Source organism: Orycteropus afer, unplaced genomic scaffold, assembly GCF_000298275.1.
Source record: "Orycteropus afer afer isolate SDZICR_OR568_19922 unplaced genomic scaffold, OryAfe1.0 scaffold00020, whole genome shotgun sequence".
Lineage (NCBI taxonomy): Eukaryota > Metazoa > Chordata > Mammalia > Tubulidentata > Orycteropodidae > Orycteropus > Orycteropus afer.
In genome coordinates this window covers 10,938,346-10,959,768 of record NW_006921607.1, presented here as the reverse complement: position 1 = coordinate 10,959,768, position 21,423 = coordinate 10,938,346, and the positions used below count along the sequence as shown (strand labels likewise).

Genomic DNA, 21,423 nt, shown 5'->3' with positions numbered 1-21,423 from the left:
CTTGACAGGACATAACAACAAAAACAATATTACGTTTGCTGTAGATTTTCCATCTAATAATAATAATAATTATTATTATTATTAATGAATGAATACAATATTTGTCCTGGGAGTGACTTATTTCATTCAGCATAATGTCCTCCAAGTTCATCCACATTATGCAGTGTTTTGCAGATTCTACATTATTCTTAAGTGTTGCATAGTATTCCATTGTGTGTATGTCCTATAGTTTGGTTATCCATTCTTCTGTTGATGGGCACCTAAGTTGTTTCCATCTTTTATAGTGCTGTGATGAACATGGGTGTGCATATATCAGTTGCTGCCAATTAATCTTTGGTTTTCTTCACTCTCCTTTGTTCTGGATGGGAAGAGACCCAATAGTTTGTATCTTAGATGGCCACTTGCTTTCAAGACCCCAGATACTACTCACCAAAGTAGGATGCAGAACATTGTCTTTATGAACTGTGTTGTGCAGTTGATGTAGATGTCCCTTATATAGTTGTCTCATTTGACATTTTTTGATGGCATTGTAAATAGTTTTTAAAATTGTGTTTAACTGGCTAGAATACAAAAATAAGATTTATTTTATCTTGCTCTTGTGTTTATATTGTTCTTATGTTTTAATAATTTAGATTCTTTTGGATTTTATGGGCATGCCTTGGAGATATTGCGAGTTTGGTTCCAGACCACTGCAATAAAGTGAATATCGTAATAAAGCGAGTCACATGAAGTTTTTGTTTTCCCAGTGCATATAAAAGTTATGTTTACACTATGTTGTGGTCTATTATGTGTGCAATGGATTTATGGAAAAGTATGAAATATTCTGAGAGTTACCAAAATTAGACACAGAGACAAAAAATGAGCACATGCTATTGGGAAAATGGCACCAATAGACTTATTCTATTCAGGGTTGCTACAAATCTTCAGTTTGTAAAAAAACATAGTATCTGCGGTATGCAGTAAAGGGAAGCTCAATAAATGAGGTGTACCCATATACATTTATAATCATTTGTCAATATCATCTGCAAATGATGCTTTTATTTATCCTTTCAGATACTCTGTATTTATTTCTTTTTCTTGCTTTACTGTGCTGGCTGGGACCTCCAGTACAATGAATAGAAGTGGCGTGTTTCTGACCTAAGAAGGGAAGTGTTAACACTTTACCACCGTGTATTGTGTTTGCTGTAGATTTTCTCTAGATACCCTTTAATAAGTTTCCCTTTCTGAATCTGAATTTATCTTGAATGGATAGTGAGTTCTATCAACATGCATTCTCTGCATCAATTGAGATTTCATATAATTGTTCTCCTTTTTGTTATTAATGTGGAGAATTACACTGAGTCATTTTTCAAATATTAGACCAACTTTGAATTTCTAACACAAATTACATCCTTCTATAGATTACTAAATCTGAGTCACTAATGCTTATGGTAAGATCTTTTTCTCTACGTTCATGAGCAAGCAGGCCTGTATTTTCCTTTTGACAGATTTTAGTATCAGGTTTATGCTGGCCACTAAGCATGACTTTGGTTGTTCCCTGTGAGTTTTATAAGTAGAATTTTCATTTTCATTCATTTCAGAGTATTTTCAAATTTCCACTTTGACTCATACATTTTTTTAAAAGTATATTGCTTAATTTTCAAAGAATGAATATACAGATATCTTTTTATTACATACTTTAAGTTACTTGCACTGTGGTCGGAGCACTAACTGTATGATTTTATTTCTTTTAAACATGTTGACATTTGCTCTGTTGCCTAGCAAGTAGTCATTTTTGTAAATGTTTTTCATGTATTTGCAAAGAATATGTAGAGGACACTTCCTAGAGGTAGTGCTGTACATATGTCAGTTTTGTTGTTTAATTATGTTAAAATCTTCCATTTCTTCTTAATTTTGTGCTTGAGATATATAAAAATTCTCTACTGTAATTGTGGGTTTGCCTGTTCCTCCTCTTAGTCCCGTCAGTGCACTGCTGTGACTCTTTCTGAATTATCTTCAGCAAAAGTTTACTTGTGTGTGATGTTATTGATAGTGTTCAATAATTTCTGCATTCTGTTGGACCACCTTTCTTTGGAATAGGGACAAGTATAGAGCTCTTAAAAATGTGGAACAAAATTCAAAATGATTAAAAAAAAAAAGAGGACCAGGTTTATTTGTCTGATAAAGACTTCTTACTCCTGAGACTATGGCCCCTAATCCCCTTCAGCTCTGGAGTTGAACTCATGCCTATGGCTTAACTTTCAGACAAAAAGTCAAACACTTACAGCCTACAAGGTGACCAATTACATCAAGTAGGTACACTCCTTAAAATAATCAACCATGGGAAATTACAAGAGCAGCATTTATACAGGGAGATAGCTCAGAGGGCAGGAATGCATAGGAAACAAAGACACAGGGAAAAGGTAACCAAGTGGGAAGAGAGCTGTTTCATTGTGGGGATTGCAATCAGTGTCACAAAACAAAATGTGTTTTGTTGACTGAACAGTGAATTTGCTCTGTTAGCTTTCACCCAAATCACAATTGAAAGACAAAACAAAACAAATAGGGATCTCTTCCAGTTGGTTGGCCAGGTAGCTGTCTTCCAAATTTCTTGGCATAAATGAATGAGCACACCCAGTGATGCATCCATTTATTGAAATATTTCAGTAGGTATTCCATCAATTCCTGGAGCCTTGTTTTTCACCAGTTCCTTCAGTGCAGTTTGGACTTCTTCCTTCACTACCATTGGTTCTTGATCATGTGCTACTTCCTGAAATGATTGAACATTGACCATTTCTTTTTGGCACAGTGATTCTGTATTCCTTCCATCTTCTTTTGATGCCTCCTACATCATTCAGTATTTTGCTCATGGAATCCTTCAGTACCGCAACCTGAAGCTTGAATTTCTTCTTTAGTTCTTTCAGCTTGAGAAATACCAACCATGTTCCTGTCTTTTGGTTTGCCAACTCACCTTTGCACATTTCATCATAATACTGCCAAAGAGGCAGGGAGATGGCATCTTCAGACTCCTCCAGCTTCACAAGAGGAAAACAGAACCACCAGCAACAGCCCAAAGCCTGTTCCTATGAGGCCAGACATACTGCCACGTTCCAGCTCTCTTACCAGCCTTGACACCAACCGTTCCTCCTGCGGCACCCGCCACCTCTCTGCCAGGTTCGATAATTCACTGCAGTGGCCACATAGAATTCACAGATTATGAGGTTTATTATGGAAGCAACAGGCTATAATTCAAGTTCAGGAATGTGCTCTGTGTCTCTCAGCCAGCAGTCTCTCAGCAGCCAGCCCTCTCTCTCAGTAGCCAGCCGTCTCTCTTAGTAGCACATCTCTCTCTCAGCCGTGCGTCTCTCCCTCCCTCTCTCTCTCTCTCTAAGCAGCGTGTTTCACATCTTTCTCTCAGTAGCATGTCTTTCTCAGCCGGCAGTCAGAAAGACTCCTGCCTCTAGGAGGGCTCCTTTTGAGCCTGGCAGCATGGGAAAACTAACCAATCCCAACATGAAATTCTACACACCTGAGAGACAGCTGACTTAGAAGATTGCTTCCTGCTGCTCTAACAGAAATACCAGGTGGATAACTTTAACAATCAGCTACTCAGTTGCTCATGGCAAAGTGGGAGTTACAAAGACTGGCTAGAAAAGCCGTACTGTGTAATTTTACTACACTTCAAATACCTTACTTTGTCTTTTCAAGTTCTTTAAAGAGGTCTTTTGCAGCAGAGTTGCCCAGTGCAGTACTGATTTCTTGACTACTACTTCCGTGGGTGTTGACTATGGATCCAAGTAAAATGAAATCCCTGACATCTTGAATCTTTTCTACATTTACTGTGATGTTGCTTATTGGTCCATTTATAAGGATATTTGTTTTCTTTATGTTGAGGTGTAATCCATACTGGAGACTGTAGTCTTTAATCATCATCAGTAAATTTTTCAAGACTTCTTCACTTTCAGGAAGCAAGGGCATGTCATACGCATTTTGCAGGTTGTTATTGAGTCTTCCTCCAATCTTAATGCTGCATTCTTCTTCATATAGTCCAGCTTCTCATGTTATTTGAGCAGCATACAGATTGAGTAAGTGTGGTGAAAGGCATGCAGTATCCTTTGTTATGTTCGAACAGTTGCCTCTTGGTCTATATACAGGTTCCTCGTGAGCACAATCAAGTGTTCTGAAATTCCCATTCTTCACAGTGTTAGCCATAATTTGTTATGATCCACACATTCAAATACCTTTGCATATAAATAAAACACAGGTAAACATCTTTCTGGTATTCTTTACTTTAAGCCAATATCTGTCTGACATTAGCAATGATATCTGGCTTTAATTTCTGGCAGCTCCCTGTTGATGGAATGCTGCAACTGATGTTTACTTTTCAAGAAACAGTCAAGAAATCAGGTTACTATTGCACTGGGCGGGAGCTCTGGTAGCATAGTGCCTAAGGCACTTGACTGCTAACCAGAAGGCTGGAGGTTCAAACTCACAGCCACTTCTCCGAAGGAAGGTTGGGCAAGTGCCTCGGGCAACCCAAGGAGGGGTCACTATGAGTCAGTCTGCATGGCAGTAACAACAACAACATTGCACTGGGCAGATCTGCTACAAAAGACCTCTTTAAAGTGTTAAAGAGCAAAGATGTCACTTTGAAGACAAAGATGTGCCTGACCCAAGCCCTGGCATTTTCAATCACCTCATACGCATTTGAAAGCTGGATAATGAATAAGGAAGACCACAGAAGAATTGATGCATTTGAATTACAATGTTGGTGAAGACATGGAGGGCAAGCAGAACAAACCAACCTGCCAGGGAGGAAGTACAGCTGGAATGCTCCTTAGAAAGGAGAATGGCCAGACTTTGTCCCACCTACTTTGGTCATGTTGTCAGAAGGGACCTTCTCTGGAGAAGGATACCATGCCTGATAAAGTAGAGGGTCAGTGAAAAAACAGAAGCCCCTCAGTGAGATGGATTGTCACAGTGGCTGCGTCTGTGGGCTCAGGCTTGGCAGTGATCGTGAAGATGGCACAGAGTAGTGTTTCATTTCACTGTACTACGTGGGTCGCTGTGAGTCAGAACTGAGTCTTTGGTGCTTAAGAACAACAGTCTCTTAGCCCTGTCAATTTTTGCTTTATTTATTTATTTATACATTGAAGGGATTTTGTTAGATACATTCCAATTTAGAATTACTACCTTGTCTTGGTTTGACCTTTTTATCCTCGTAGAGTAACTCTGGTGATGCTTTTTGCCTTCAGTGTTTTGCTGGTTTTAGTATTAGTTACACCACCTTTCTGTGGGTGTATGTTTACACTGCATATTATTTCCCATTCTTTCACATTCAGCCATTCCTGTAAGCTGTATCTCTGGTAAGCAGTGTTAACAAACTTTGACTTTTAATTGGAACATTTATTACATTTAATATTTTGAGGTTAAATGTACAGGCTTATTTAATAATTTCTTTTTAAATGTCCCACATGTTTTATGTTCCTTTTTCTCTCCTTTTTAAAAAAATGTTTCTTTTTTTCTTTCAACAGCTTTATTGAGGTATACTTTTTTAAATTTTATTTTTTGTTGAGAATATACAGCAGAAACTAAACCAATTAAACTATTACTACATATACAATTTAGTGACATGGATTACATTCTTCAAGTTGTGAACCATTCTTAGTCTTCTTTTCCTAACTGTCCCTCCCCTATTAACATAGTCTTTTGCCCCCAAGTTCCCTATCTAATCCTGAGTTGCTGTGTCATTTTGATTCGTATAGGTCATTCTTAAAAGAATACAATGCTCAAGGCAGACATTCTTTGCTAGTTAAGCTTAAGTTATTTGTTTGAAAGAAGACTTTGGGGGGATAATTTTAGTTTAAGGTTTAAAGATTATCTCAGGGCAGTAGTTTTGGGGGTTCGTCCTGCCTCAGTGGCGCTGGAAAATCTGGATTCCATGAGAATCTGAGATTCTTTTCTGCATTTTCTCCCTTTGGATCCAGGATTCTTTTTTCAAATCTTTAGTTAAAACGTTTAGCAATGGTAGTAGCGAGGCACTGTCTAGTTCTGGTCTTGAGGCAAAGGAGGCAGTTGTTTGTGGAAGCAGTTAGCCACCCATTCCATGTCCTCCTCTTATTCCTGGCTGTTCTTCCTCTTTTGCTGCAGGTGAATAGAGACCAGTGGTTGTGCCTTCCATGGCACTAGTCAACCAACTAGAAGGTAGAAGCACTAATCACGTTTGGCCAATTAACTGGGATGTCCCTTGAAACCATGACCCCACACCTCCAAATCAAGGAGCCATATCCATGAGGTGTTTGGTTATATGTAAGCAGTCTCAGCAGCTACTCTTGTGTTGTTGTAAATATATTTATGACACATCTTTCACCAATTCTGCTTTTTATAGGTGTACAGTTTATTGACATCACTTGAGTAAATTGGCTGTGCAACTAGATTTTTCCATCACTGTAAACTGAAAGTCAGTGAACCATAAGCAGTGATCACCTCTCCATTTCTCCTTCCCTCCTGTGCACTAATAAACTTTTGGTCTCTATCCATTTGCCTGTTCTTGTCTTTATATAAAGGAACTCTGGTGGTATAGCACCCAAGGCATTTGACTGCTAACCAGAAAGTTGATGATGGTTCAAACCCACTAGCCACTCCATGGAAGGAAGACTGGCCAAGCTACTTCTGTAAAGATTTACCAACTTAGAAACCCAAAGAGGGTTTCTATGAGTCAGAATCGACTCAATGGCTGTGAGTTTGGTCTTGTAGTCTTTTGGTTTGTCTGATGTGTATATATATATATATATATATATATATATATATGAGGTCACACAATATTTATCATTTTGTAATTTACTTATTTTACTCAGCTGTTGAGGTATAATTTATAAATAACAAAGTTTGCTCATTCAAATGGGTGTAAATGATTTTCAGTAAATTCATAGTGTTAGGCAACTATGAACACAATCCAGTTTTAGATTATACCTGTAATTTATGTTTTATAACAGCTTTTAAAAAAAACCACGAAGTTGATTTCAACTCATAGTGACCCTTATAGAAGAGGGTAGAACTGCCCCATAGGGTTCCCAAGGCTGTAAATCTTTGCGGAAGCAGACCTTGTGCTTCTTTCATGGAATGGGTTCAAACTTCCAAACTTTTGGTTAGCATTTAAACACAGTCCCACCAGAGCTCCTATAAAAACTCCAAACCAAACTCACTGCCATCGAGTCATTTCCGACTCATAGCGACCTCCTTTGGGTTTCCGAGGTGGTAAATCTTTACGGAAGTAGATCCTCCAGTCTTCCTTCCGTGGAGTGGCTGGTGGGTTTGAATCGCCAGCCTTCTGGTTAGCATTCAGATGCCTTAGGCACTATGCCACCAGAGTTCCTTAGAGTTCCTATATTGAGTTACAGTTTACATGCTACACATTTCACCCATTTAAAGTGTGTAAGTCATTGATTTTTACTATACACATGTTATGCACTAATCACAATCAATTTTAAAACATTTTATTACCTGCAACAGAAACCTCATACCTAAAGAGTTACTCCCAGTTTTCCCTTCTACCCTGCTCCTGGCAACCACTATGAATTTGCCTATACTAGACATTCCGGCAAACAACAACAGACATTCCATACTAATGGGATCATGAAACATGGCCTTAAATGACTGTCTTCTTTCCCTTAGCGTCATGTTCCTCACATTGTAGCATGTATTAGTACTTCATTCTTTTTTATGGCCAAATAATATTCCATTGTATTGATCTACCACATCTTCTTTATCCATTCAACCATTGATGTTTCTACCTTTTGGCTATTATGAATAATGCTACTAAACACATTTGTGTAGAAGTTTTTATGTGGACATATGTTTTCATTTCTCTTAGGTATGTGTCTAGGAGTAGAATTGATTAGTCATACGGTGAATTTGATTACTTATTTTATGAATTGCCAGTCTTCCAAACTGTACCATTTTTATTCCCACCACAGTGTATAAGACTTCTGATGATTTCTCCACATTCCTGCCTACACTTTTTGTTACCTCTTACTTTTTGATTCTAGCCATCCTAATGGGGGTGAAGTAGCATCTCATGGTTTTGCTTTGAATTTCTCTGATAACTAATGATGTCTGGCATCTTTCATGTATTTACTGACCATTTTGTGTATCTTCCTTCGAGCAGTGTCTATTCAGAATGTTTGTCCGTTTTTAAATAGTTTGTCTTTTTTATTATTGAGTTGTTAGATTAGGAAGGGCACCTAATCACTTAGAAAGAAGAGAGGGCAAAGCCAATCAAGGAAAATCCTGGTAGTTTATCTTAACGTTTTGGAGGTGGAGAAGGAACCTTCCAGGTAGATAAGGCAGGAGAGGATATTTTACGCAGGAGGCAGAACATGAGTGGCAAGGCACAGGGTGAGAACGTGAACTGTACTTTAGGAGCCAAGAATGTGCATTCGAGAGAGGTGATGCTGGAAGGGAAAGTGAGTGACAGACTACTGGGGAATTGTATTGCAGGGTAAGGAGTTGGACTTTTGAATTATATAGACTGTTGTTGGAGAGCTGTTTCTAGAAAGAGGCTTTGAAAGTGTGCGCTGGGTGAGCTTGGGAGACTCTGCTCCTAGTTCTTTACTCACTAGTAAAATTTTTTTTTTTTTTTTTTGACTCACAGTTCACTGAAACTTTTTTGACGGAGAGGGACAAACAATCCAAATGGAGTGGAATTCCTCAGCTGCTCCTTAAACTATATGCAACCAGCCACCTCCACAGTGACTTCGCTGAGTGCCAAAACATCCTCAAGGTAACTCTGCGGGTTCTTGGAGGGACTTTCTTCCGGGCCTCTAGGTGACACAAGCTATCTGCTTTTTGAATAGCCTCCCTTTAATATATAAGCCGTAGAAAATTTGGGAAGTTAAGAAAAAGTACAAAGTAGAAAATAAAAATCACCTCCATCCTATCACCGAGAGACAGTCATCATTCAGTTTCCTGTGTCTTTATCAGTCTATCATCATTCAGTCTTTATTCACTCTTGTTTTGTGGCAGCGCTTGCTTAATTTTGGAGATCAACACTGCCCTGGGTTGGATTTGGATGATGTTCTTTTGTTTGTTTGATGCTATTCTTTTTGAATGGATTTAAAGGATCCCATATTACTGAAGGTCATAAAAGGACCCTTGTGGTTGTTGATAATTATGGCTAACACAAGATCGGAGGGGTCTGACTTAATGGTTATAAGATGGGTGGAAATTGTGCACAGACATTATGTGACAGCCAGGGCTTCTGAAACGTCAGTGCACATCAGAATCACCTGGAGGGCTTGTTCAAACAGTGCTGGACCCCACCCCAGAGTTTCTGATTTTGTAAGTTTGGGGTTACCATATCCAAACTTTAGTTTGGCGTGGCCCCAAATTTGAATGTAGAGAACCAGCTCTCTCTCGAATCAAAACCTATGCTGTTTGTATTTGGTCAGAGTGACACTGAATGGTGATGATGCTTTACAGAAGCACAATTCTGATTGTTACATCACACAGTAAGTCATTCTAAAACATAAGTACTAATTAAGTTGACGCTTTACCTTTAAGAAAAGACACTTTTGTAGTCTTGATCTTCTCAGGGTTTGATTAGGGTGGAAATAAATACAGACTCTTATAGTTGGTTAAAAAAAAAAAAAAACTCTGCAAAGAATTATACATATTTCATTTGATTCCTGCAAAATCTCTGAGATACGGAGTGGAGGTAGGAGGAGGAGGGAAACTAATATTAGTGAGTGCTTGCTGTGTGATCATTTTATTTACCCAGCAAGTATGTATTTGAAACTTACTGATTACCAGATATTTTTAATTCTTAGGTGACTCTGTGAGATAGGTGGTATATTCCCTATATTAGTCAAGAATATTTTGATTACAGGTGACGAAAACTCAGACTAGTTTAAGCAAAAAAAAAGGTTCTTTATTGCCTCACGTAATTGGAAAGCAGAGATGTGAATTCAGTCAGGCTGTCCATCTCATATCTTGACCTCAGTGTGTGGCCTTGTGTTCCCCCAGGTGATCATAGCTGTAAGGTCTCATTTCTACAACTTGTGCCAGCCACTGAGGCAGTAGGGATTAGAGACTATTGGCCAGGCCTGATCACCTGCTCCTGAGGTTGGGCCTGAGGCGCTGTTTGGCAGCCTTAGGAGAACCTTGTGGAAACAGGAAGGGCACATCCCCAAAGAAGCAGGGTGGTGGTTACTTGGAGAGGTTAAAAGGTGCTGGGCCGGCTGAATCCAGATGGCTTCTGCAGTCCCTTTTTCATTTGAGGAAATGGAGACTTAGCAGTACCCGCCCAAAGCCTTATGGCTGCTGTATAATGAGCCCAGATTTGTCTTACTTCAAAGACCAGGCTTGCGTTGTCTGTTGCCAGCAGGAATTACATTTTGGTTTTAGAGATAAGAAAAATGAGACCCAGAGAAAGTGGTTCAGTCTTCTATAAGTGATCTTTTACTGATTCTGTTACCTTGGACAGTCTTGTTCACTTTCTTATTTTTATTTTTTGTAACTTAAAAATGGGTAAGACTATACCTTCTCTTCTGAATTATTTTAAGGATTAAATAAATGGGTTAAAGTGTAAAAGCCCAGTGCCTGGCGCGTGGTAGGCTAAAGTGTGAAAGCCCAGTGCCTGGCGCGTGGTAGGCTCTTTCTTTGAGATGGAGTTCCACTCTTCGTCCACATGTGGTTCTCGAAGTGTGATCGACGTCAGCATCACTTGGGAACTTGTTAGAAGTGCACATTCTCGGGCCTTGTCCCATACCTACTGAATCAAGAACCGTAGCGGTGGGGGCCCACGAACCTGGATTTTAGCAAGCCTGACAGGTGATTTTGATGTGCATTGAAGTTTGAGAACCACTGTTCCAGCCCACTGTTTCATCCTCCCTCAGCAGCTTCTGAGGAGAAACATAGCAGAGTCCTGGGTTCTTCCTTCCTCCAGCCCCCACTTCACCCAAAATAGCTCTACTCTCTTTTATAAGCACTGATTGTGGACTTAGGCTGTCTGGGTTTAAGTCCTGGCTCTACCCCATATGACCTTTATGACATTGGCAACCTCTTTATGCATCAGTTTCCTTAGCTGTAAAATGGGGAGGTTGATAATAACTTACAGGATTATGAAGCTTAAAGGTGGTAGTAATACCTGAAATGCGTAGAACCATGCCTGGTACGTAAAAATTATCACTCCTACCATTATTATTATACCAACTTTTTAATAAGAATATTAGTTTTTTCTATTGGCTTTTGTTCCATATAAACAAAAGATTCTGTAGCTCAAACACATTTGAGAACTCTGACAGCACCTAAAAACCACAGCAACACAGCTGTGTAATCCACCTTTATTAAATGCCTGCTGTAACTTGGGACCTATGGGGGATAGAAAGAGAACTCCTTTTCCAGTCTTGCCTTCAGGGAGCAGATTGTCTAGAGAGGAAATAACAGATTTGTAAATTGGTACGAAGTGAAAGCTCTAAATACCACACATGAGTTAACAGATTGCTTTGGGAGCTCAGAGCAGCAGTAGGTTACTTTTGATAGAGGGAGGATCCGGAAACACTTCTTGTAGGAGTTGGGTGGTTTTTTTTTTGTTTGTTTGTTATTTGTTGCTACAGAACCAGCCATCCCAAATTTTAGTGACTTGAAATAACCATTCTTTGGATTGACTGAAGGCTTCTGATGTTTTTTGATTTCTGATTTGTGTTGAATACTAAAACTGAACGTCTCTGTGTACTTTTTAAAAAAACTAGGAAATTTCTCCTCTTCTCTCCATGGAGGCTATGGCATTTGTTACCGAAGAGAGGAAACTTACCCAAGAAACCACTTATCCAAACACTTATATTTTTGACTTGTTTGGCGGTGTTGATGTAAGTAATTTTTCGTTATCACTACTGCTCTTGCTACTGGTACTTAATGGTTCGAGAACTTAATGCTTGAAGTGAGAGATAGGAAAACACATTTCTAAAGTGTAACTTTTAGAAGCTCAGTGGGCTCACCTGTGTTGAAGTAGCATATTTTAGAAGAATTTATGTTTGAAAGTACGTCTCTCCCACATCCCATGTGCCGTCCTCAGAAGCAGCTGTGACTACTACTTCCTTGTATGTCCTTCCAGACATGTTCTCTGTGTATGTGTGACATGTCTGCTCCTTATGTGTGTGTGTGTGTGTGTGTATGTAACCCCCACCCTACCACTTTAGGTTTATTTTCTCCCCACATAGAGTGGCATGCTGATTAAATGAGTTATATGCCTTGTGTTTTCCATATAACTTTCAGGTAACTTTGAATCTCTAGCTTGGAGATGATGTCATTTCAGTAAACGTAAATCTGTCTCATTATTTTAAGTAGTGATCTGTATTCCTTGCTATGATTATACTATAATTTACCCAGGCCACAGTGGATGGGCATTTTTTCTTAAACCTTTGTATTATGAACAATGTTTCATTAAAGACCTTCCATACATACTTTTGTGAACGTGTGAGTATATACCTTTGGGATATATTTTTTTTTGTTTGTAAACTTGACAGTTTACATACCTAAGAGGTTTTATTAACCTTATATCTGCAACAGGAGTGTATAAGAGTGTCTGTCTACCCATGCCATTATCAACACTGTATATATGTATGTGGTTTATGGGCTTTGTTATTGGATAGTAATTATACCTTTTTTAATACCAGTCAAATATAAAAATAAAGCACTACTAGCATCTATAAGTCTCCTTCACCAAACAGTATTTTTAAAATTTAGTAACCAGATGTGAGAAATACAGTATTTCTTTGCAGTTTTAAAAATGTACTTCCTCTTGAGATTGAATATTTTTTTATGTATTTATAAATTTTCCTTTTCTGCCAGTTGTCTGTTAAGAGTCCTCACAAATCAGTAAGAAAAAGGCCCAATAACCAAATAGAAAAAGATTTGTAAGGACTCTTAATTTCTTGAGGTCCTTTATCATATGTATTGCATATTTATTCCTAGTTTGTCAGTTGAATTTTGACTTTGCTTATGGTATTTTTAAATGTAGAAACATTTACCACTTAGGTTGTCAGATTGATCAGTCTTTGCTTTTATGGCTTCAGGATTTTGTTTCACACTTATCCCTTTGTTGGATTTTTTCCTTCTGATCTGATATTTTAATGTTTTTATTGTATATGTTTAAAGTTTTACACTATTCAAAATGTATTTTGGTGTGATGAGTGATGTGTTGAGATCCTACTCCCCACCCCGCCCCGTTATCTGCCCTTATGCCCATCACTGATTTGAAATGTCACTTTTATCATACACTGATTTTCCTATTCTCTTCTTTGTTCGACTGTCTTCTTTGTTCCACTATTCAGTTTTTTTTTTTCATGGAAATAATTAGTCCTAGCAACTGGTACACCATCCGATCTGCAACGTGTACAACTATGAGACCAGAAGAACTAGATGGTGCCCGGCTACCACTGTCATCCACTTGGAAGGGATGTAGGAGATCCTGCATAGAGAGGGAGAACAATGTGGAACAAAACTCAAAAGCATTTGGAGGGGAAAAAAAAAAAAAAAGATGGTTGGGACCAGGTTTGCTGGTCCAGTGGAGCCTGGTGGAACCACTGAGACTATGGCCCCTAGCTGCCCTTCAGGTCTGGAATTGAACCCACACCTGTGGTTTCCAGCCAAACAAAGTACAGGCATGTGAGTTAAACATTTACCTCAAGTGGACACACGCCCTGGAGAGAACAATCATGGGAGAAGGAAGGGCTGCTTATGCACGGGGAGACAGCTCAGGGGGCAGGAGAGTGTGGAGGGATGGACACTGGGAAGTGATAACTATGGGGAGGAAGTGGGAGGGGAGCTGTTGCATTGTGGTAAACTGCAGTCAATGACATGAGACAAAGTATATGTGAACTGCTATGGTAGCATAGTGGCTAAAGCACTTGACTGCTAACCAGAAGGCTGGCAGTTCAAACCCACCAGCCACTCCTCGGAAGGAAGGTTGGGCAATCCTACTTCCGTAGTGATACTGCCTCGGAAACCCAAGGAGAGGTCGCTATGAGTTGGGATCGACTCGACGGCACATAACAACAACAACAACAACAACATATGGAAAGTGAATTTGCTCTGTAAGTCTTCACCCAAATCACAATTAAAAAAAAAAAAAAAGATTAAAAAAAAATAAAATAAAGTGGTTGTTAGAAGGGAAAACTTGCCCTTGAGCAGAGAGTAGCTAAAGCAAATGGAAGAAATGATGAGATCAAAGAGCTGAACAGAAGATTTCAAAGAGTAGCTCAAGAAGATAGTCATTTACTACGATGAAATGTGCAGAGACCTGAAGATGGAAAACCAAAAGGGAAGAACATGCTCAGCATTTTTCAAGCAGAAAGAACTGAAGAAAAAATTTAAGCCTCGAATTGCAATATTGAAAGAGTCTATGAGCAGTATAGGAGCTGTGGTGGCATAGTGCCTAAGGCATTTCACTGCTAACCAGAAGGCTGATGGTTCAAACCCACCAGCCACTTTTCAGAAGGAAGACTGGGTGCTAAAACGGCGAGGAGGCCACATGTTCTGACCTCCTCTAACCCTACAAGGGGAAGGCAGGATTACCAGCAGTAACCCAAGGCCTATTACTGCAAGGCCAGACATGCTGCCTCCCTCCAGCCCTTTCACCAATTGTTCCTCCCAAAGCACCCACCACCACTCTCCTGGGTTCGATAATTCACTGCAGTGGCCACACAGAACTCACAGATTACGCGGTTTATTAGGGAAGCACCAGGCTACAATTCAAGTTCAGGGAAAATGCTCAGTCTCTCTCCCAGCCCACCGTCCCTCAGCCAACAGTCTTTCACAGTCTCTTTCCCAGGTCCCTCGGTGTCTCACTCAGCAATGCGTGTTTCTTGTGTCTCTTTCCCAGCAATGCGTGTCTCAGGAGTGTGTGTCTCTTTCAGCAGCACGTCTTCCTCCACCAGCAGTCAGAGAGAGAGTTCTGCCTCCAGGAGGTCTCCTTTTGGGCCTGGAAGGGTCGTCAAACTAGCCAATCATAGCATCAGAACTCTAAGCACCTGAGAGAGAGTGGGAACCTCCCAGAACATTGTATTGTGCCACGCCCAATAGAAATACTCCACGTGGATAACATTTACAATCAGGAGCTCCTCAGTTGCTCATTCCACCACTGAATTTACAATGACTTATGGGTAGAAAAGCCATACAAAGTAATTTACTACACGGCACTGGGCAATCTACTTCTGTAGAGATACCACCTTGGAAACCCAAGACGGGGTTGGTATGAGTTGAAATTGACTCCACGGCAGTGAGTTTGTGTGTTTTTTTTTTTTTTTTTTTAAATGGGCAATATGTTGAATGATGCAAGAAACATCAAAAGAAGGTGGAAGGAATATACAGGGTTGCTGTACCGAAAAGAATTGTTTGATGTTCATCTATTTTAGGAGGTGACATATGATCAAGAACCAATGATATTGAAGAAGAAGTTGAAGCTATTCTGAAGGAATTGGCAAAAAATAAGTCTCCAGGAATTGACAGGATACCCATTGAGATGTTTCAACAAACAGATGCCCTGCTAGAGGCACTCACTAGGCTATGCCAAGAGATTTGGAAGACAGCTACCTGGCTGGCTGACTGGAAGAGATTCATATTTATAACCATTCCGAAGAAAGGTCATCCCACGGATTGTGGAAATCACCAAATAATATCATTAATACCACACACAAGTAAAATCTTACTGAGAATAATTCAAAAACAATTGCAGCAGTGTATTGACAGAGAAGTTCCAGAAATGCAAGCTGGATTCAGAAGATGATGTGGGATGAAGAATATCATTGCTGATGTCAAATGGATCCTGGCTGAAAGCAAAGAATATCAGAAAGATGTTTATTGTGTTGTATTGACTATTCAAAAGCATTCAGTGTGGATCATAACAAATTACAACATTGAGAAGAATGGCATTCCAGAGCACTTCGTTTTACTCATGAGGAACCTGTACATAGACCAGAAGGCTGTCGTTCAGACAGAACCAGGAGATACTGCATGGTTTAAAATCAGGAAAGGAGTGCATCAAAGTTGTATTCTTTCAACATACTTCTGCAATTTGTATGCTGAACAAATAATCGGAGAAGCTGGACTATGTGAAGAAGAACGTGCCATCAGGATTGGAGGAAGGCTCATTAACAACCTATGATGCACAGATGACACAAGTTTGCTTGCTGAAAGTGAGGATGACTTGAAGCACTTACTGATGAAGATTAAAGACTACAGTCTGCAGTGTGGATTACACCTCAATATAAAGAAAACAAAAATCCCCACAACTGGACCAATAAATTGTCAAATATTTCGTATTACTTAGTTCTATAATCAACATCAATGGAAGCAGCAGTCAAGATATCAAATGATGTATTGCATTGGGCAAATTTGCTGCTAAAGACATCATTAAAGTGCTGAGGAACAAAGATGTCTCCTTGAAGACTAAGGTACAGCTAACCCAAGCCATGGTATTTTCAGTAGCCTCATATGCAAGTGAGAGCTGGTCAGTGAATAAGGAAGACTGAAGAAGAGTTGATGCTTCTGAGTTGTGGTGTTGGGAAAGAATACTGCAAGTATTCTGCTAAAAGAACTAACAAACCTGTCCAACAGAAGTGCAGTTGGAATGGTCCTTGAAAGCAAGAATGGCCAAACTTCGTCTCACCTACTTTGGTCATGTTGTCAGAAGGGACCATTCCCTGGAGAAGGATGTCATGCTTGGTAAAGTAGAGGGTGGACGAAAAAGGGGAAGGCCCTCAATGAGATGGATTGACACAGGCTACAACGATGGGCTCAAGTATGCAAGTATGCTTGTAAACTGTACAAGAAGAGTGAGGCTGGGACAGGACTGGGCAGGGTTTTGTTCTGTTGTGCATAGGGTCACTATGAGTCAGGTGACTTGATAGCACCTGACAACAGGGTTAGTCCTTCCTGACATGGATTTTCCTTACACCAGCGACGTAGCTGTTCTACAGTGCACCCCCTCCCCCCCAATGAATTTTAGAATCAGCTTGTATAGTTCCAAAGTATTTTGTTGGAATGATTACCTTATAAAGGGGCTTTGGTGGTACAGTGCCTAAGACATTTGACTACTAACCAGAAGGTTGACGATTCAAACTCATGAGCCACTCCGCAGAAAGAAGACCAGGCAGTTTACTTCCATGAATATTTACCTCCTCAGGAAACCCAGTGGGGGTCTCTGTGAGTTGGAATCAATTCCATGGCAGTGGGTTTGGTTTCTTTTTTGGTTTATTACCTTCAATGACTAGATTAAATTGACATCTTTATGATATTGAGTCTTCCTAGTCAAAACAGGATATATCTTCTTATTTATTCAAGTCTTCTTGTATGAAAGCACATATGTTAGGAGTTGAATGTTGAATCAACACTGGGTTCTATGTGATTTCATCTCATACCTCTACACTTTTTCATAGTGGTGTTGATCAGCTGCCTTCTACAAACTGTTCACTGTGTATTTAGCTTTCCCCCATCTAGCCCATCAATCTAGTAACTCAGTCAAGAAAGGAAGGGGGTTAAATTTTTGACATGTGTAATTCTAGTGAGCTTTGCTGTCTGTTTTTTAGTGATCATAAATTTCTTTATTGCTGAAGTACCAGTACTGGTACCAGTCTTTGGAATTGGCTGGAATCTACTTCCAGCTTAGTAAACTTTTTGTTTTTCTTTTGCTGAAATTTGTACTGTTTTTTAAATATACAGGTTTCTGATATCTTTCCTGTTTTCCATGACTTTAAGATGATATTTATTTAGTTTTTATGAATCCTGGATTTAAAGTTTCAGAATCTGAGTGGTGACTCTCCTCTACCCGTTATCTGCCTCCTCTGCCTTCCACTGTCTGGTTTAGTCTCCACAGTCTGTTTTTCCACTCTCTCCAGAATCCTCTACTCCCTTGGCGCATTGCCTTCCATGTTACCTGCTTAGAGAAGCTACGGCCATGGGCTGGTCCGATGTGTCTTCACCCATCATGTCTTCATTTTACCCAAATGATGCTTGGTACTGTTAGTGAAAACCATGTGGTGGTTGTTGATTGATATGGCTGTCACTTCATCATCTCCTTGCTTCAATTATACCTTCAGTTACATAGCAGAATCCTTCTGTTGCCCCAGTTGTGTTTTTCCTGTATCTCCACATTAGCTATTTCAAGCTACCTTCTGTTTTACCTAAACCCTGATCAGAGAGGGTCCAGATTGCTTTCATGATAAAATGCACCTTCTCAGATTGGTATGCAAGGCCTCTGCTGATTTCCCCAACTTCTCCTCTCATGACTTTCCTGCAACCCTTTGCTCCTGTCAGTTTGAAAGTCTTTGTACTTAGAGCCTTTATATATAATGTTCTCTTCCTGCTTTCAATGCTGCCTTTCTAGCTTCTTCCCTGGTGCACACCTACATATTCATTTGTTAGCCTAGATTTCACTTCTGCCAGGAAGCCTTCCAGCTACCCTTCCTGCTTCCTAGATCTGAGTGGTGTCCCACCTTTGTATTCCCGTGAAACTCTGATTGATTCTCATTATAGCACTGACCACACTGAATTGTAATTTTGTGTTTGTCTATCCCAATAGTTTGTAAGTTCTTTGAGAACAGTGATCATACATTAATCATACTCATAGACTCTAGCATTAAAAAAAAAAAAAAAAACCACCAAACTCACTGCTGTCGAGTCAGTCTTGACTCATAGTGACCCCTCCTTGGGTATCTGAGGCAATATCACTATGGAAGTAGATTGCCCAACCCTCCTTCTGAGGAGTGGCTAGTGGGTTTGAACCTCCAGCCTTCTGGTTAGCAGTCAGATGCCTTAGGCACTATGCCACCAGAGTGCCTGACTCTAGCATAATGTCTGCTTAATAAACGTTTAAGAGTAGTAATATACTGAGTACCTGGTAAATGATAGACATGTTTGTCCCTACTTAATAATTTAATAATCACTGTAATAATTTCATCACTTCATCTCATTTAATAATTTTCATAATATCCTTATGAAGTAAAAAAACATCGTTCCTGCAAGTCTCTTTTCTGCACTGTGTACTTGCTCGACCAGATTGTTCTCAATTAACATAGAAACATGCTGTTATTATTTCTCCCATATTGAAGAAAAACTGTTTTGATTCCATTTCCCTTCTTAGCTATCCTATTTTATAGCACAGTTTCTTGAAAGGGTTGTGTTTACTTAAGCTAATTCTTCTCCTTCCATTCTCTCTTAAATGGGTTTCATTCCCACTGCCACCAGACCACTCTTGGCAAGGTCACCAGTGACCTCAGTTTGCTAAATCTGGTGGTGGGTTTTCAGTCGTCAATCTTTCTTATCAGTGCTTTTGACACAGTTGATGATGACCTCTTCCGTTTTAAAACACTGTTTTCTTTGGCTTCCAGGACACCAAACTCCCCTAGTTTTCCTCCTGCTTCACTGACCACTCCTCAATTTTTTGCTAGTTCTTCCTTTTCTCCCTGACTTTTTTAACAGTTGAGATTTAAAAGGTTTAATCCTTGAACTCCCTTACCTATTTATAATTACTCCTTTGATATCAGTTGGACTAATGTATTTTTAATACCATCTTTATACTGACAATTCCCATATTTATAGCTCCAGAGCAGACCTCTTGCTTGAATTCCAGACTCGTATCCAGCAGTCTGCTTGGTATCTCCATTTGATGTCCTAATAGAGATGTCAGACTTAACATGCCCAGGATGGAATTTCTCATCTCCCTTAACCACAGTTCGCCCCACTACAGTCTTCCTCATCACAGTAAATGGATCGCCATTCCTTCCAGTTGCTTAGATCAAAAATCTTGGAGTTATTCTTGATAACTCTTTTCTTCTTATAGTCTACGTCTCATTACCAGCAAATCTCGTTATCTCTCCCTACAGAATAGATTCAGGATCTAACCACTTTTTACCACTCTCAAATTTTTCTAAGGGCATAGAATACCTGGAAGGAATTTAGGGGTCTCTCATATTTAGAAGAGACCAATCCCTGGAGAAGTATATCATGCGTGGTAAAGTAGAGGGTCAGAGAAAAAGAGGAAGACCCTCCATGAGATGGATGGACACAGTGGCTGTAATAGGCTCAGACGTAACAATGATTATGAGGCTGGCACAGAACCAAGCAGTATTTTGTCTGTTGTACATAGGGTCACTGTGAGTCGAAACTGACTTGACGACACCTAACAGCATGCTGTATCGAGAGAACAAACACACAGATGCATTGTCTTGACCAAATCAACGTAGCCATATATCTATCTTCTCATTGGCTGCTTTGCTTAATGTTTTACCCCATTTGTAGAGCTATATGTACAAAGTACATCAAGAACAGGAAGCTCCTGAAATGTGTATTTTCTAAACATATGACAGTTGCTTTGAAATAAGAGCCCTTAAAATATCACAGAATTGCTCTTATTTGGTGTTAGAAAGTATTCTGAATTTTGGTAGCTAGTGCATTTTGTGTAGGAGCTCTGGTAGCATAGTGCCTAAGGCACTTGACTGCTAACCAGAAGGCTGGTGGTTCAAACCCACCAGCTACTCCTCGGAAGGAAGATGGGGCAGTCTATTTCCATAGTGATACTGCTTCACAAACCCAAGGAGGGGTCGCTATGAGTCAAGTCTGACTCGACGGCACATAACAGCAACACAGTGCATTTTGTGAGAGTAAAGTTTATTTAAGTGACCCGTTCCCCCATGTTCTGGCATCCAAGGTGAATCTGATTCCTGTGGTACCAACAGAGTTCTTCTTTCTTTCAGTTTTCTTTTTTCCTTCTCCTATTCATTTCCCTGGGGAGCTCTGGTGGCATAGTGCCTAAGGCATTTGACTGCTAAGCAGAAGGTGGCAGTTCAAACCCACTAGCCACTCCTCAGAGGAAAGATTGGGCAATCTACTTCCATAGAGATACTGCCCCGGAAACCCAAAGGGGTCACTATGAGTTGGAATCGACTTGATGGCAGTGGATTTTTTTTTTTTTTTAATTCATTTCCCTAACTTAGCAATTATAATTGGCCCTAATTAAAATTGTGAGTTTCCTACACAGTCACCTAACCCATGACAAAGGTGCCATGCAGTCCAGTGGGGAAAAGATGGTTTTATAATAAGTGCTGCTAGATCAACTTGGTATCTATGTAGAAAAAAATTAGCCTTGATCTCTACCCCATGTCATACACAAAAATCAATTCCAGGTGGCATAGAGACTTAAATATGAAAGGTAAAACAAAAAAAGCTTCCGGAAGCTAAAGTAGAATGTTTTCGTGATCTTGAGATAAGGAAAGATTTCTTAAATAAGAAACAAAAAAATACTACTTAAAAACATTGACAAATACTTTCTACAGTAAAATTACAGATTTGTGTTTATCAAAATACCATTAAGAGGCTGATGCTATAGGAAACATTTGGTGGTTCTCAAAAAGTTAATCTGACAGTTTCCCTGTGTGTGTGTGTGTGTGT

The 21,423-nt window shown here is 39.7% G+C and overlaps 1 protein-coding gene across 1 annotated transcript in view; it reads left to right on the top strand.

Annotated features, from left to right (window-relative positions):
• LOC103191737 (transient receptor potential cation channel subfamily C member 4 associated protein) overlaps positions 1-21,423 on the top strand; it is a 93,832-nt gene that overhangs the window by 14,271 nt on the left and 58,138 nt on the right. Inside the window, exons 2-3 of the mRNA XM_007934588.2 lie at positions 8,633-8,761; positions 11,730-11,846. Of these exons, the coding sequence (XP_007932779.1) occupies positions 8,633-8,761; positions 11,730-11,846 (246 nt within the window). The remainder of the gene's footprint in view (positions 1-8,632; positions 8,762-11,729; positions 11,847-21,423) is intronic.